General features: G+C 48.3%; 1 protein-coding gene across 3 annotated transcripts in view; it reads right to left on the bottom strand.

Annotated features, from left to right (window-relative positions):
* Positions 1-17,137, bottom strand: part of LOC114588414 (excitatory amino acid transporter 5-like) — a 32,828-nt gene extending 15,691 nt beyond the window's left edge. Inside the window, exons 1-4 of one of the 3 annotated variants that reach the window (XM_077921789.1) lie at positions 16,647-17,137; positions 14,312-14,398; positions 10,012-10,091; positions 1,803-2,015 (exon numbers count right to left, since the gene is read on the bottom strand). In XM_077921789.1, the coding sequence (XP_077777915.1) occupies positions 1,803-2,015; positions 10,012-10,091; positions 14,312-14,386 (368 nt within the window). In that variant the 5' untranslated portion in view covers positions 14,387-14,398; positions 16,647-17,137. Of the gene's footprint in view, positions 1-1,802; positions 2,016-10,011; positions 10,092-13,633; positions 16,555-16,646 lie in introns of those variants that run through there. The other 2 variants (XM_077921788.1, XM_028713700.2) reach the window with 2 other exon arrangements.
* Between the last annotated feature and the right edge of the window lie 37 nt (positions 17,138-17,174).

Here is a 17,174-nt window from a genome sequence, read left to right on the forward strand (position 1 = left end):
AGCTGTCTACCAGCTCCATTTGGTACGCAGGATGAGACCCTCCCTGCCCATGGATTGTCTTGCCAGAGTGGTGCATGCTCTGGTTATCTCTCGCTTGGACTACTGCAATGCGCTCCATGTGAGGCTACCTTTGAAGGTGACCCGGAAAATATAACTAATCCAAAATGCGGCAGCTAGACTGGTGACTGGAAGTGGCCACCGAGACCATATAACACTGGTCCTGAAAGACCTACATTGGCTCCCAGTATGTTTCCGAGCACAATTCAAAGTGTTGGTGCTGACCTTTAAAGCCCTAAACGGCCTCAGTCCAGTATACCTGAAGGAGCATCTCCACCCCCATCATTCTGCCCAGACACTGAGGTCCAGCACCGAGGGCCTTCTGGTAGTTCCCTCACTGTGAGAAGTGAGGTTGCAGGGAACCAGGCAGAGGGCCTTCTTGGTAGTGGTGCCATCCCTGTGGAACGCCCTCTCGCCAGGAAATATAGTTCAAAGTGCTGGCAGACAAAGCCCTCCAGACATGGCTGGACTCCAGTTCCCATCATCCCTGGCCATTGGTGGGAGTTGGGAGTCCAGCAACGCCCACAGGGCCAAAGGTTCCCCATGACTGCTATCCAATTTAGGACCAAGAAACCTGAAATACTGTCTCATCCCTTATATACCTGACTGATCACTGCACGCTGCAGGAGAGGGCCTCCTACAGATACCATCTTCAGCAAGTCCATTCCACAAACTGTCAGGATCAGGCCTTTAGCATGGCAGTCCCAACCTTCCGAAACTCCCTCTCGATATATTTATCAGGCAGGCACCACCCTCTATCGTCTTTTTGGTGCCTGTTGAAGGCTTTCTTATTTCAAAATGTCTCCTAAGCAGAGATCTGTTTTACCTCAATCAGGATTGGGTTTGAAGTTGTTTCCTCCAGGGGCGGATCTACTATGAAACTACTGAAGCTTAAGCTCCAGGGCCCCTAATCCTGAAGGGGCCCCAGAAGCAAACTGTGTTCACATTACTTTAAAAAAAATTGGGCCAAGTAGACGCGGGTGGCGCTGTGGGTTAAACCACAGATCCTAGGACTTTCCGATCAGAAGGTTGGTGGTTCGAATCCCCATCACGGGGTGAGCTCCTGTTGCTCGGTCCCTGCTCCTGCCAACCTAGCAGTTCGAAAGCATGTCAAAGTGCAAGCAGATAAACAGGTACCTCTCCGGTGGGAAGGTAAATGGCATTTCTGTGCACTGCTCTGGTTCGCCAGAAGCGACTTAGTAATGCTGGCCACATGACCCGGTAGCTGTATGCTGGCTCCCTCGGCCAATAAAGCGAGATGAGCGCTGCAACCCCAGAGTCGTCTGCGACAGGACCTAATGTTCAGGGGTCCCTTTACCTTTACCTTTAGATGTGATCTGAGTCACATGACTCAAATTGATTAGTTTTTAAAACCAAACTCTTGGTTAAAAAAAAAAGAAAGATGAACAATGAGACTAAAAATAAATTACAAGATGTGTCAGGTCTGAAGATTGAAAAGAAGGTTAAGTATTTAGGTGTATGGTTAACAGCAAATAGTACAAATCTGTATAAAGATAATTATTTAAAAACCTGGGAAGATATTAAAAGAAATTTGCAAATTTGGGGCAGAATGAAACTTTCGCTGTTAGGTAGAGTGTGGGCTATAATGTGGCTTCCGTGGGCCGGATGAAGATAGCTGGAGGGCCACATCTGGTCCCCCCAAGGCTGAGGTCCCCCACCCCTCCTTTTAAATGATTCAAATGCACCACGAGCTTTTGAGAAACATGAAGAGAAGCAGATTGTACCTGATGAGGTCCAGCAAAGCATCCGCGGAACTGAGCACCACTTTGCCGACGGTGTACTCCTCCTTTTGGGCAGCGGCCCCTGGGTGGATGCTGATGACTAAGATGATCCCGGTGGTAACTGCCAGGAAGGTGGTCCAGAGGTAATAGGTGATGGTGATGATCCCCATCCTTCCACAGGCTTTGGAGTCCATGGTGGCTAAGCCAGACATCAAGCTGAAGGGAGAGGAGGATAGTGGGGATCTGGTTATCTGTGTACATCATTACAAAGACTTAGCTGCGATTCCTGCATTGCAGGGGGTTAGAATGAATGACACCCCCCCCCCCGGATCCTTCCAACATTAAAAGGTAAAGGTAAAGGTACCCCTGCCCGTATGGGCCAGTTGTGTCCGACTCTAGGGTTGTGCGCCCATCTCACTTAAGAGGCCGGGGGCCAGCGCTGTCCGGAGACACTTCCGGGTCACGTGGCCAGCATGATGAAGCTGCTCTGGCGAGCCAGCACCAGCGCAGCACACGGAAATGCCGTTTACCTTCCCGCTATAAAGCGGTCCCTATTTATCTACTTGCACTTAGGGGTGCTTTCGAACTGCTAGGTGGGCAGGAGCTGGGACCGAACGACGGGAGCTCACCCCGCCGCGGGGATTCGAACCGCCGACCATGCGATCGGCAAGCCCTAGGCGCTGAGGTTTTACCCACAGCGCCACCCGCGTCCACTTCCAACATTACATTTCCGAAATTCTATGAAGCAGACAGATAAACAAGAGCAGGGGTCAGCAAACTTTTTCAGCAGGGGGCCCGGTCCACTGTCCCTCAGACCTTGTGTGTGTGTGGGCAGACTATATTTTGAGAAAAAATAATGAACGAATTCCTTTGCCCCACAAATAACCCGGAGATGCATTTTAAATAAAAGCACACATTCTACTCATGTCAAAACACCAGGCAGGCCCCACAAATAACCCAGAGATGCATTTTAAATAAAAGGACACATTCTACTCCTGTAAAAACACCAGGCAGGCCCCTCAAATAACCCAGAGATGCATTTTAAATAAAAGCACACATTCTGCTCATGTAAAAACACGCTGATTCCTGGACCGTCTGCGGGCCGGATTTAGAAGGCGATTGGGCCAGATCTGGCCCCCAGGCCTTAGTTTGCCTACCCATGAATAAGAGGATGCAGAGAGGATGCAGGGGTGTGAAGGGAGAGGGAGTCACAGGTGGCAGGTAGGTGGATGGACGGACTGCATCGCAAGACCCTAAGAGGAGCCATGTTGGATCATCAGGGTCACTCCAGTCCAGCATCCTGTTCCCCACAGCGGTCAACAGGCATATGCTACAGGTGTGGCTCTAATCTATACAATAAAATGCTCCTTTCCCCCCATATTGCGAACAATTGTTCAACCAGTGAGTCGGGCTTTTTCTCGTCTTAGAATCACAGAATTGTGGAGTTGGAAGGGACCACTAGGATCATCCAGCCCAACCCCCCGCAATGCAGGAATCTTTTGCCCAACGTGGGGCTCGAACCCATGACCTAGAGATTAAGAGTCTCATGCTTACCAACTGAGCTATCCCAGCTAGGCAAAGTCCTCAAATATGAGCATTGCTGTAGTAAGCATAAGGTAAAGGTAATGGGACCCCTGACCGTTAGGTCCAGTCGTGACCGACTCTGGGGTTGCGGCACTCATCTCGCTTTACTGGCCGAGGGAGCCGGCGTACAGTCCTGTGGCCAACATGACTAAGCCGCTTCTGGCGAACCAGAGCAGCGCACGGAAACGCCGTTTACCTTCCCGCCGGAGCGGTACCTATTTATCTACTTGCACTTTGATGTACTTTCGAACTGCTAGGTTGGCAGGAGCAGGGACCGAGCAACAGGAGCTCACTCCATCGCGGGGATTCGAACCACCGACCATCTGATCGGCAAGTCCTAGGCTCTGTGGTTTAACCCACAGCGCCACCCGCGTCCCGTACACAGTATGAATTTGGACTCCCCTGTAATGTTTCCTGAGTGTTTAAATCATTTGACCGAGATAGCATTTGGTAAACGGTGGAGGTTTCAACGAGATTCCAGATCTGATTTCCGATGGCAGGACCTTGCCCTGCCATCCCATCAGCAGAGCAACATCTCAGATCTCTGCAGCAGCAGATTCCCTTAGGAGCTCATCTCTCTTTGGAGACTGGCCAGCTCCTAAAATGCATGCATTTACCCTGTTTTGAGTAGCTCATTTTCAATTAGCACCTATAATTTTGGGTGCTGGCTTTGGAAGCTGTTGTTTTTAAAATTATAACTTCACCAAACGGCTGCAAGGGCTCTAAATGCTGAGCTGGCGGGAGTGAAACACAAACACGGATTTGCAGATATCTGGCCTGGGTGCGAATACAGCCCTTTCTGTGCCACCCAGTCTTGCAAGGTGCCCCTTTTAAAACCCAGCGCTTCCTGCCGCGATCTTCAGAACGCTCCGAAAGCTCGCTCTCGAGTTGCTAAAATGGTGTGGCGGCAGCCAGACCGGACGGGCAGCTTTGGGAGCTAAGACAGGCGACATGTGAGATCCCTGCCATGTCAGGTAATCTGCAGCAATTTAGCCTAAGCTCCCAGCTGCACGTTTCTGGGCCATGTGACGGATCCCATTAAGGGGAAATGGACAGGACGGCTGATTAAAGGAAGCAGGAAGAGATGCTGAGGTGGGGATTGGAAAACAAGAATTGCAACCCTCCACATGAATGGATACCTGGCACATTTGGCTCACCTACATCTAGCAATGGAGGGAGAAACTGGATTCAGTCTGCATTTAAAGGAAAAAACCTACCACATCTGCAATTTCCCCCAAACAATGCACACAGCCATCCTGGGAAATTTGCACTTCAAATTTGGCAGTGCAGCTCTTCCCACCAAGTTGTGTGTACCAAAAAACCAACATATAACTAGGGTAAAGTTTATGCATTAAACTCCACCCCCATCATCATCATCCCCACTGAGGTCCAGCTCCGAGGGCCTTCTGGCAGCTCCCTCCCTGCGAGAAGTGAGGTTACAGAGAACCAGGCAGAGGGCCTTCTCGGTGGTGGCACCCGCCCTGTGGAACACCAGATGTCAAGGAAACAAACAGCTATTTGACGTTTAGAAGGCATCTGAAGGCAGCCCTGTTTAGGGAAGCTTTAAATATTTGTTGAATCATTGTATTTTAATATTCTGCTCGAAGCCGCCCAGAGTGGCTGGGGAAACCCAGCCAGATGGGTGGGGTACAAATAAATAAAATAAAATATAATAATAATAATAATAATAATAATAATAATAATAATAATAATAATAATAATAATAATAATAATAATTTAAAAAAAACTGCTCTGTGATCTAAGGATGAAGGATGCTATGCAAATTTAATAAATGATAATAATGTTTGCATAAGAAGACATAAGCTGGCAAAATTAACATACTGGGTAAATTGTTTTGCAGAAATGTTTATATTAGAAAAGGAACGTCCAACTTCCAAGGGACCACGATCTACTGACACTATAAAAAAACTGGCAGTGATCTACCCATTTGGATTGAACAGAGTTGTTGAGCTTTTCTGAGAAAGCTTCATCAAAGTTTCGTTGGGCTAAAGTTCTTGAGGGTTTTTGTTTTGTTTTGGGGGGAGGGCAAACCAGGACTGACCAGGGACAACCCGGCTGTACAGTGGTACATACAGGTTACATACACTTCAGGTTACAGACTCCGCTAACCCAGAAATAGTGCTTCAGGTTAAGAACTTTGCTTCAGGATGAGAACAGAAATCGTGCTCCGGCGGTGCAGCGGCAGTGGGAGGCCCCATTAGCTAAAGTGGTGCTTCAGGTTAAGAACAGTTTCAGGTTAAGTATGGACCTCCGGAACGAATTAAGTACTTAACCCGAGGTACCACTGTATTAGAAGAAATTAGCACTAAAATGCTTAACATTAGGATGAACTTTCTGGTGGTAGAAGCTGCTTTGACAATGGAATAGATGACCTCAGAAGGTGGCGGGCTCTTGTTTGCTGGAGGTTTTTAAACAGGTAGGAATCACTTAAGAGATTCTTTAGCTGAGATTCCTTTGCGGGTGGGGTGGGGTGGGGGTGGCTGGACTAGATGATCCGTGGCAGTCCCTTCCCAACTCCACAATTTATTTATTTATTTATATCTATCTAGACAGATAGATAGAGATAGAGATAGAGATATAGATATAGATATATAAAAAGGTAAAGGTACCCCTGCCCGTACGGGCCAGTCTTGACAGACTCTAGGGTTGTGCGCCCATCTCACTCTAGAGGCCGGGGGCCAGCGCTGTCCGAAGACACTTCCGGGTCATGTGGCCAGCGTGACATCGCTGCTCTGGTGAGCCAGAGCCGCACACGGAAACGCCGTTTACCTTCCCGCTAGTAAGCGGTCCCTATTTATCTACTTGCACCCGGGGGTGCTTTCGAACTGCTAGGTTGGCAGGCGCTGGGACCGAACAATGGGAGTGCACCCCGCCGCGGGGATTCAAACCGCCGACCTTTCGATCGGCAAGCCCTAGGCGCTGAGGCTTTTACCCACAGCGCCACCCTATATAGATATATAGACATTTTCAAATTCAGAGGCAATATGACCCTAACTACAATTTGCTGTGGAGCAACCATGGAGGAGGGGAGAGGATGCAGGGACGTGCTTGCGTTCTGCTTTGAGCTTTCTGGAGGAATCTTGGTTGACCACTGTGGGGGACAGGATGCTGAGCTGCAGGGACCCCGAGGTCCTGATCCAGTGGTCCATCCATCCACCTACCTACCTACCTACCTACCTACCACCTGTGACTCTCTCTTCCTCCCTTCACACCCCCTGCCTCCATCTACAGGTGCAGGGTGCAGAACAGACAATTCTTCCACATCTATTAATCTGTCTATTTGTCACATTCTGCTTTTCCAGCATGTGTCCAGAACAGCTTGAAAGAAGAGAGAGAAAGAAATAGAAGTGTCAGGGCCTGTGCGAGGATGGAGACTTTGAAGGACTTGGCTGTGATGTTGCTTCACTGAAACCCAAGCTAAGCATTCCAGGGGCTGGTGAAAATGACAAGAGACCAGAAGCACAACCAAGCCAGGTGCTATATAAATGTGGGAGAGTCAACTAAGAAGGCGGCAGTGGAGAGACGAAGCTAGGAACGTGTGTTACAAATGGATGAATCCCTTCTGCTTTCCTCAGTTTCTCATTTTATTAGCCTTGCATTCGGTTTTCCACACTGAACTGAAATTTTTGCATTTAACAAAAAGATTCAAGAAAATTCGTCAGCATCTTAGTGCAGGTTATTCCCAATAAATGCGGTTTCACATGCAGTTTCGACCAATATAAGGCATTTTTGCATGTTACTTTCACTGGCAAGTGCCTTCCTATGTACACCACCCTCTGATGTGTATTGCTGCACAAACTGGCTGGAGAACCGGCACTGTGAAACTTGGAGAAGCGCAAAGGTCAAAGGTGTTTCTGTGTTTGCATATTGGTTTGAATTAGGGGGAATTAGGTAGTTTCTCATTAAAATGCAAAACAAAACAAAACAAAACAAAGTTCATTCACTGTTCCTAGTTGCAAGGACTGATGAATGACCAAGAGAGAGTGGGATGTCGTGGAGCCAGATTTACTGAAGCAGAGAGTGGGGATAGCAAAAGCTCTGACCTTTGTAATGAGTCAACGCTCCCTAAGTCAGGGTCAAGCCTGGGAGATATTTAGCTCCCAAGGGGATTGCAGAGGCACTTAATAGGCTCTGAGAGGTGTTCTTAGAAAGGAAGTCATTCACACTACCATCATATATAAGATCAATAAAACAGAATAGAACTGCCCGGGAAATGTTATCAGCCAGTTAAGAAAGCATCTGGCGAAAAAGGAGAGGTTTTGACCCTTCTGGAATGCAAACAGGGAGAATTCCCTGATTCCAGGGGACCTCAGGTGCAGTGCCAGCCCACCCATGAGGCAAGCAGTGAGAGTCCATGGGGTGGCACTCCCACGGACCCCACCCCACGGGCAGCAGAGGAGTGGCACTGGCACCAGTAACTAGCAAGATGCTGCCAAAAGCCAGTGCTGTTGCCGACGCTTTGCGGGTGCCACCTTTCAACGCACGTACAGGCGGCTTCAGTGGTGGGGAGTCATGTGCCAATTTCGCCTTAAGTGGCAAAGCAGGAATCGCCAGCCCTGTCCAGTTGCCATAGCTGCAAAGGCCCTAAGCCTAGCGGCCGATGTTAGTATTGCGCATATGGAAAGCAGAGAAGGGCATGATCCGACGCCAGGATTGTTAAAAAGGCAGCAGTTTCTGTTCTGACCTCTCGTTTGTCGGAATCAGCAAGGCTTCCATTCTGCTGCGGTTCAGTTTCTGTCAAATTCTATGTTGTTCGTCTCACTGGATGGCCACCTACCAGGGATTTTTTAGCTGTGGTTCCTGGATTGTGTCCTGGACTGGCTGGATGCAAGGAGTGGTGGGAGGCACCAGCGGGGGAACCGCCAGGGGAAGACGGCTCAGAGCCCATGGAGTGCTGGTGGGACAACGGTGAGCGGTCAGAGGGAGAAGACTGGGAGGAGGAGGGGTCAGAAGCTGAAGATGTAGCAGCGTTTAGTGAGCAGGAAGAGGCCATGGCAGAGAGCAGTCCAGACTCAGAGGCAGGAGAGGACGGGACCAGGAGACAGAGATGAGGCAGGATGCTGAAGAAGCCAAGGGGGTCTCCCCCTCCTGTTGCAACCAGCTCCCCTCCCCCTGGTGTCCCAGAACCCAAAGAAGTACAGTATGAAGAGGGTGGAGCAAAGAGAGATGTCAGAGCCTTAGGCTGCTGGGGAAGGAACTGGGGAGGAGCCTCAGAGCAGGCATAGCAAACTCAGCCCTCCAGAAGTTTTGGGACTACAACTCCCATCATACCTAGCTAACAGGACCAGTGGTCAGGGACGATGGGAGTTGTAGTCCCAAAACATCTGGAGGGCCGAATTTGCCTATGCCTGCCTTAGAGTGTGGTTGGAAGGTGGGGGCATTCAGTCCTCGCAACTGCCTCATTGGGGCAAGACCAACTGGGAAGAGTTGCTGTGATCACTAGGTATGCGCTGCTTTGGTTTCTTTGAGTAAACACCGGCTGTTTTATTGCTGACCTACTCCTTTCTCCAGGGATGCGGGTGGCGCTGTGGGTTAAACCAGAGCCTAGGGCTTGCTGATCAGAAGGCCAGCGGTTCGAATCCCCATGACAGGGTGAGCTCCCGTTGCTCAGTCCCTGCTCCTGCCAACCTAGCAGTTCGAAAGCACGTCAAAGTGCAAGTAGATAAATAGGTACCGCTCCGACGGGAAGGTAAATAGCGTTTCTGTACGCTGCTCTGGTTTCGGTGTTCCGCTGCGCCAGAAGCGGCACAGTCATGCTGGCCACATGACCCGGAAGCTGAACGCCGGCTCCCTCGACCAATAAAGCGGGATGAGCGCCACAACCCCAGAATCGTCTGCGACTGGACCTAATGGTCAGGGGTCCCTTTACCCCTTTACCTATTTTTCAGTATGTGTAACCCTCAAACTGATGCTCAGCTCTCTGCCAATCGATCCCCACAACCTTTAGACTCCTTTATTATTCAGCAGGAGACGACGGGTTTTAATTCCTTGTGGCGAAGAGGATGCAGGGAAGTGGAGTGAGGTGTCCAGACTGGGCTGCATCCTGGCCAGCTCCTCAACCCTTTGCCCAGGGAATGCCTTCCTTGTTGTCTGCCTTGCCTTTGCTACCAACCTCCGAGTTGTGTGGCTTGAGGTTTGCATCTCAGCCTCTCAAGACAGCCTCTGCCAGCCCCCGTTCTTTCCTCTGCCTGAAATCTGCTTTTCCTTGACCCTGCTGCCACTCAGTTTTCTGTTTCACCCAAGGTGGCAAAATGTCTTGGGCCGGCCCCGATTCCTGATTTGCATGCGTTTGGGTGAGTTGACCCTTGGGACCCCCTCGGGACTCTACGATTCCATGCGTAAATAAATGCAGAGGCCCATGAGATTCAAATGTTTTCTTCCCTGGGGTTGAGGGAGGTTTGAGTGGCTCAAAAACAAAGCTGACTATTTCTTTTGTTGGAAGAACTAATTGCACCTCTCCTGGCACATTGCCCATGGCAACTCTGGAGGGAGGTGTGAACTGCACCCCCAGGAAAGCAAACTCTTCTCTTCCAAGCGCAAAGGAGCTGTTCTAAACAATATTGCGACTCCCTCTCCACCTGCCACTTCCTGGCCTCCTTGCTCTCACCTGGAGGTGATCAGTGGTAATATCAGCATCTTCAACATCCTCATCAGGAGTTCTCCAGGGAATGAGAAATACTGCTTCTCCTGCAGGGGAGGGGGAAAGGCAAAAGCGTTAGGCCACAGAGGAGAACTTGGGAGGAGCAGGGAAACACAGAACTTGCAGCAAAAAAAGAAAGTCATCGCACACACAGCTGGAACCTAGGTTGAAAACAATCTCACATTCACGCCGTACATTTAAAGTGTGTGGCTTCTCCCAAAGAACTCTGGGAGCTGTAGTTAGTTAAGGGGGCTGGGAGCTGAAGCTTTGTGAAGGGTAAACTACAGTTCCTGGGATTCTTTGAGGGAAGCTACGTGCTGGTGTGGATGTGACCAAGTAGCAGCCATCATTCAATGGCAAGGAATTAACGATGTTCTTTCAAAGCACATTTTCCCTCCTATAAATTTACACGTGGGTAGGATGATGGTGGTGATGACGTCCCTTTTTTTGCCACAGCAACTCAAAGCGACTTAAAATATTTTAAGCAATAAAGCCAGCAAAACAAAACAAAAAACCACACACCTAAAAATCTACATTAAAACATCCCACTCACACAAAAAGGCGAAGTTAGTTAAAAGCTAAAGGCCTGATGGGTGTTTTCACCTGGCAGCTAAGAATATGTAACGATGGTACCAGGCTAGCCTTCCCAAGAGAGCATATAATAGTAATAATAATAATAATTAGTATTTATACCTCGCCCATCCAGCCACCACTGAAAAGGCCCATTCTCGTGTTGCCACCCTCCACACCTCCCGTTGGTGACAAGATTGTGCAGGCTTAGCCCTCACATCCAGAATCACGAATGGAGACGTTTCCATAGGGCAAAGGTGGCCAGCTCTCCAAGGGCTGCTTTGTGGTGGTGGGTGCAGTTACCCCACCCTCTCGCAGAATGCCGCAGCTAGACTGGTGACTGGGAATGGCCGCCAAGACCATATAACACCGGTCCTGAAAGACCTACGTTGGCTCACAGTACGTTTCGGAGCGCAATTCAGAGTGTTGGTGCTGACTTTTAAAGTCCTAAACAGCCTCGGCCCAGTATACCTGAAGGAGCATCCCCACCCCCATCGTCCAGCCCGGACACTGAGGTCCAGCTCCGAGGGTCTTCTGGCGGTTCCCTCCCTGCGAGAAATGAGGTTGCAGGGAACCAGGCAGAGGGCCTTCTCGGTCATAGCGCCCTCCCTGTGGAACACCCTCCCATCAGACGTCAAGGAAATAAAGAACTATCTGACTTTTAGAAGACATCTGAAGGCAGCCCTGTTTAGGGAAGTTTTTAATGTTTGATGTTTTATTGTGTTTTTAATATTCTGTCGGGAGCCGCCCAGAGTGGCTGGGGAAACCCAGCCAGATGGGTGGGATATAAATAATAAATTCTTATTCTTATTCTTGATAGCCCTGGTTCAGATCCCAGCATCTCCTGGTAGGGATGTGAATGCCCTTTACCTGAAACCCTGGAGAGAAACCCTGCAAGTCAGCATAGACAACCATGTGCCAGATGGACTTATGGTCTGATCCAGTATAAGGCAGCTTCCTGTGTTCCTATGTTATTGCCAGGATTCTTTGGGGGAAGGCGTGTGCTTTAAATGCGTGGTGCGCATGTGGCCAGGGGAAGCAACTATTGGGAGGGCCCCATTCTGAGTGCCAAAAAGGAGAGGAAACAAGAGTTGATCCTTTGCTACCAAGCTAGAAATTGGAGAGGAGTATTTCACGGCCCAAATGTATGCTCACTTTCTGAGGAGGGTGTCCCACAGAGCTCAACAGAACAGTAGGAAGCCTACGTAAAGATTGCAGGCTTATCCTTTGAACTCCCCAGCAGAGTTTATAGAATTAGGAAGGGGTTGAATCAAGCTCTACTCTGCTCAGAGTAGACCTATGAAAACCTATGAAAACGGGCTGAGGAACGTTTGGCCCTCCAGACATTGTTGGACTCTCCTCAGCACCAACAGCCAGCATGGCCTATGGTCAGGGATGGAGTTCTAGTCCAACACCTGGAGGATCACTGGTTTACCACCCCTGGCTTAAGAGGTGAAGGTATCAGTGCCAGACATACATTTTTGGACCCTGAAGCTTGAACTGTTGGGCGGGGCGGGGCTTTGCAACCAGCAACGAGGTCTGGGTAACCACTGCTATCTTCTCCAACGGGGTTGTTCCATGACAGATCACCACACTTTTTATTTAAAAAATAACTACTACAGCTAAGATTTGGCTTAAAAATTGCTGCGCTGTGACACTCCACCTTTACAACATTTGTGCTGCTGACGCTCAACACTTTGGGATTGTTGAAACATAAACAAAAAAAAAAATCAATTTTGAGTCATGTGACTCAAATTGGGTCTACTAGACCCAAATTTTTAAATCAATGTAGACTGTTACTTCTGGGGCCCCTCTGGGATTAGGGGCCCTGAAGGTTAAAATTCATTCGTTTCATAGCAGATCTGTCCCTGGCACCAATACTTTTCCAATGTCAATTTATTCAATTCAGCACTGCGTTCAGTGGGAATCGTAGCCACAACGACGGGGAAGGAGAGAAGAGTCTTGCTGCAGTTAAGTAACCAGCTTAGCTCGGCACTTTGAGCTATGACACCAAGCACCCGTAACAGAAATGGCTTCTCTAAACCCTGTCAGAGATGGCACAAGGCCATGTCGAAAGAGGAGCTGGCCAAGGTGGGTGGGGTAACAGCTTATTCTCTGGTGATTCCTCCTGAGTTTTCAGGTAGCCACAACCTCTGAAATAAGGTACCCCTGTTATTGGGGATGCAGGAGGAGTTTGATTTGAATCACATTTAAAGGCGAACATAGCTAATTCAAGCTTTCTGAAACAATATGCGATCTGAAAGACAGCTGTCCTGCGGAATTCACACTTCTGGGTTTTCCAGCCAAGTAAGGTACCAACATTTTGGTACAGATTTCTCCTAATAAGCACATTTTGGGAAGCAATTCCCTCTAATATAATGCCTTTTTGTATGTTACCTTCACCAAAACATGTGTTTTTGTATACATTACTTGATTGGAACACTGCACTGCAAAAGTCAGAGAGGTGTGAGTTTCGAAGGGCAGCTGTGTTTCTGGATTAGTTCAAGAAGTGGAAAACAGATAGCTTCTCATTAAACTGCAAATAGAATAGAATTGCTCCTCCACCTTTAATCCATGGATCATCATGGCAGCAAAAAGCTTCACCTGTAGAAACTCTTGCCTCTCTGGATACCAATCCCTCTGCCAGAAAAAAAGTGAAGGATCCCAAACTCAATCCCCTCACTAAACAAAACAACAACCAAAACACACACACTCTCCATTCTTCCAGGGCCACTCAGGTTTGAAACTGGCTGCTTCTGGGGCAACAAAATCCCACTGCTCAGTTCCTTTCTCCGGAAAGAAGCTTCCTGCAGTATCTGCATGGGATGTTAAGCGCGCCCGAGCATATGCACTATACTGGAGTAAACACAGCTGACCCCCACCAAGGTGGGGTCATGCCGGAGTATGCTATTTCCAAGCTAGCTATGGCCTCTGTCGTAGAAATCCAGTCTCTGCCTATTGCATGTCTTGCTTCGGAAAGGCCTGCCCTGTTGCTGTTCCATAAAAACCAGTCACTTACCAAATCAGACAATTCCAGTGTCCTCAGCAGAAACCCCACCAGGCACCCAGTCATCACGGAAAGCATGGAAAGTGTCAAGAGGCCGTTTTTGCTCCAGAAGGCGCGGATCCACTTCCGGAACCCCACAAGGCTGATGGAGAACGGGCAAAAGAGTGCTTTCTTCAACTGCTCCCACATGGTGCCTTAGCTTTCAGAGCTTCACCAGGATCCGTCATGAACCAGAGAGCGCAGCGTCAAGGGCAGGATCCTGGAGCCCGTGGGGCATCATTGAGGCACCTTTTGCCCTGGAGGAATCATATCTCCCTGCTGATTAGAACCTGTCTGGAGAGGTAGGAGGAATGCAAGGGAAAGACTCTCTCTTTCGCTCCCTGGTAATCTCCACGGAGGATCACACCAGAGCACGGTTGCTATCTGATCCCCTTTTAGCTTAATAGAAAGTGACATGTCCTGTGACGTATTAATCCAAGTCTAGATTTGGAATAAGCAAGAATAGAGCTACGTCTGCTTGCAGAAAAAAAAACAAAGGAGGGCCCTTCCAAGCATCTGTTCCATTGCACATTCATGATGATTTGTGCTCAAGGTAGTCACACGACACGCAGCCAACCCCACTTTCAGTACTGTTTGTGCGCTTGCAGAAGTTTTGAGGTGGCCACATTGCTCCATTCCTAATGGGCATACCTTCCTGGTGAAATCCTCTAACTGAACAAATGTTCTTTTTGTCCCGATTTTGTTGCCCTCTGGACAGGACAGCATTGGAGAAGCATCCTAGAATAAAGCAGAATAAATCCACCACTGTTACCGTGTCAAGAGCATGTTGGCAGGATACACACACAATAACACACCAGTGTGGAGGAGCCCAGGCTCATTATTGTACTACTTCAAAGGCTCAGATTTACCAAGCAAGCTCTCAGTGTAGACCTCCCTTATGCACTCAGAAGCAGATCTTGCGCACAATTTCTGGTCTTGCCCACATATTCAAAAAACTGGAAAGGAAACCTTGACTGCAGTTCCAACAAATCACAGGATGCCAGTTGTCAGCAAGCCCCCACAACCCAAATATTTACTTCATTAAAGTGAAATAGTAAAATACTAACTTAGAAGCGTTATGCCGTGTCTTATCACTGTTCTGTTTAGCTGTCATGCTTACATTGACTCACCACAGTGCTCCTATGTTTTAAGCCCTTTATAGAGCATTTGGGTTCTATAAGATCCTATTTAATTCAGCCCGCTATTCAGGATCCATTAATTTTTATGGAAAGGTCCAGAGTTCAATGGGATACTTTTGCATGCCCAAGGCCCTTGATTCAATTCCCGGCATCACCTGATAGGACCAGTCTTTAAAGTTACTGCCAGTTGGCATAGTTGATATTGAGCTACATGGACCAGCGATTTGACTTGATACTGCTTACCCTTCTCCCTTCTATCAGCTTCTGCATCGGTATATTTTTTAAATACCAGTGTAAATTAAATAAGGTCTGGGTAATATGCAGTGGGGTAAGCCGTAACTGTCAGAAAGCCATGCAGAAGGTTTCAGTTTTGATTCCTGTTACCTTGTAAGATGCCACCGGAAACTCTGGAAAGGCATTGCCACAATGTGAGCTGGACCAGTGAAACGCCTGACTTGGAATTTGGCAGCTTCCTATGTACTTCTCAATACTAAATATGATCAAGTAAAAGGAAATAATCACTACCTCATTTTGTTCTAAACCGGTGTGTGTATGTATGTATATATATATATATATATGCGCACCATGGAATGTCGGATAAATGGTGGTGATTACGAGAAGTAAGGATTTATGTACTGTTTATTAGCAGCGCCCTACCTTACAAGGGATGTGGGTGGCGCTGTGGGTTAAACCACAGAGCCTAGGACTTGCCAATCAGGTGGTCAATGGTTCAAATCCCCGCGACAGGGTGAGCTCCCCTTGCTCAGTCCCTGCTCCTGCCAACCTAGCAGTTTGAAAGCACACCAGTGCAAATAGATAAATAGGTACCACTCCGGCGGGAATGCAAACGGTGTTTCCGTGTGCTGCTCTGGTTTGCCAGAAGTGGCTTAGTCCTGCTGGCCACATGACCCGGAAGCTGTACGCCGGCTCCCTCGGCCAATAAAGTGAGATGAGTGCTGCAACCCCAGTTGGCCACGACTGGACCTAATGGTCAGGGGTCCCTTTACCTTACATGGTTTTTTGTAAAGATTACAACAAAATGTCCAGAAAGCCATTTGAATGCTCAAAGTTCTATACTTGTTATTTTAAAAAAATGTAGGGGAACATCACTTATCAAATAATATTTAGTTGGTTATCTGTCTTTATACAACACACTTCTTTCCTGGATATTCTGGAAAGGAACTGTTGTCCTCACTAATGTGTATGGTTGACTATTTTCTTGCATCTTATTACATAAATACGTGGCAACCAAAACTCCATATTTCAAAATAAATATTTTCCCCCTCCCCACCCTTCATTGGTTACCTATGGGACCACCTCTCCTGGTATGCCCCATGGAGGACCTTAAGGTCCATAAATAGCAACACCCTAGAGGTCCTGGGCCCTAAGGAAGTCATATTAGCCTCAACCAGAGCCAGCGCCTTTTCAACACTGGCTCCATGAGACCAGGGCCCTGCGGGATCTGATCTCTTTCCGCAGGGCCCATAAGACAAGAGTTGTTCTGCCTGGCCTTTGGCTTAGAATCAGTTTGATTCCCACCCCCTTTCTCCTCCTGTGAAGAGGCTGCATCCTAACATTTTAATGTTGTATTTTAATCTTGTTTTTTAAATTGTGTTTTAATAAACTTGTTTTATTATTGGTTGTTAGCCAACCTGAGCCCAGTCTTGGCTGGGGAGGGCAGGGTATAAATAATAATAATAATAATAATAATAATAATAATAATAATAATAATAATTTTTCCAATGGGTTAACTCAGCAACCAGCCGGTTCCCCGACAACTGGAATCCAGTCTAGAGGTTTGCCACGTGGTAACTTAGCCGCGTTTAAAAGTAGAGACATCACCTTACCAACAAAGGTCCGTATAGTTAAAGCCATGGTTTTCCCAGTAGTGATGTATGGAAGTGAGAGCTGGACCATAAAGAAGGCTGATGGCTGAAGAATGGATGCTTTTGAATTCTGGTGCTGGAGGAGACTCTTGAGAGTCCCATGGACTGCAAGAAGATCAAACCTCTCCATTCTGAAGGAAATCAGCCCTGAGTGCTCACTGGAAGGACAGATCCTGAAGCTGAGGCTCCAAGACTTTGGCCACCTCATGAGAAGAGAAGACTCCCTGGAAAAGACCCTGATGTTGGGAAAGATGGAGGGCGCAAGGAGAAGGGGGCGAAAGAGGACGAGATGGTGGGACAGTGTTCTCGAAGCGACCAGCATGAGTTTGACCAAACTGCGGGAGGCAGTGGAAGACAGGAGGGCCTGGCGTGCTCTGGTCCAGGGGGTCACGAAGAGGCGGACACGACTAAACAACTCAACAACAACTTAGCCGCCTCTGAACACGTGATACCAAGTTATTGGGCTCCAGAAGCACGTGGCTCGCGAGA

The sequence above is a fragment of the Podarcis muralis genome, chromosome 18, assembly GCF_964188315.1.
Source record: "Podarcis muralis chromosome 18, rPodMur119.hap1.1, whole genome shotgun sequence".
Lineage (NCBI taxonomy): Eukaryota > Metazoa > Chordata > Lepidosauria > Squamata > Lacertidae > Podarcis > Podarcis muralis.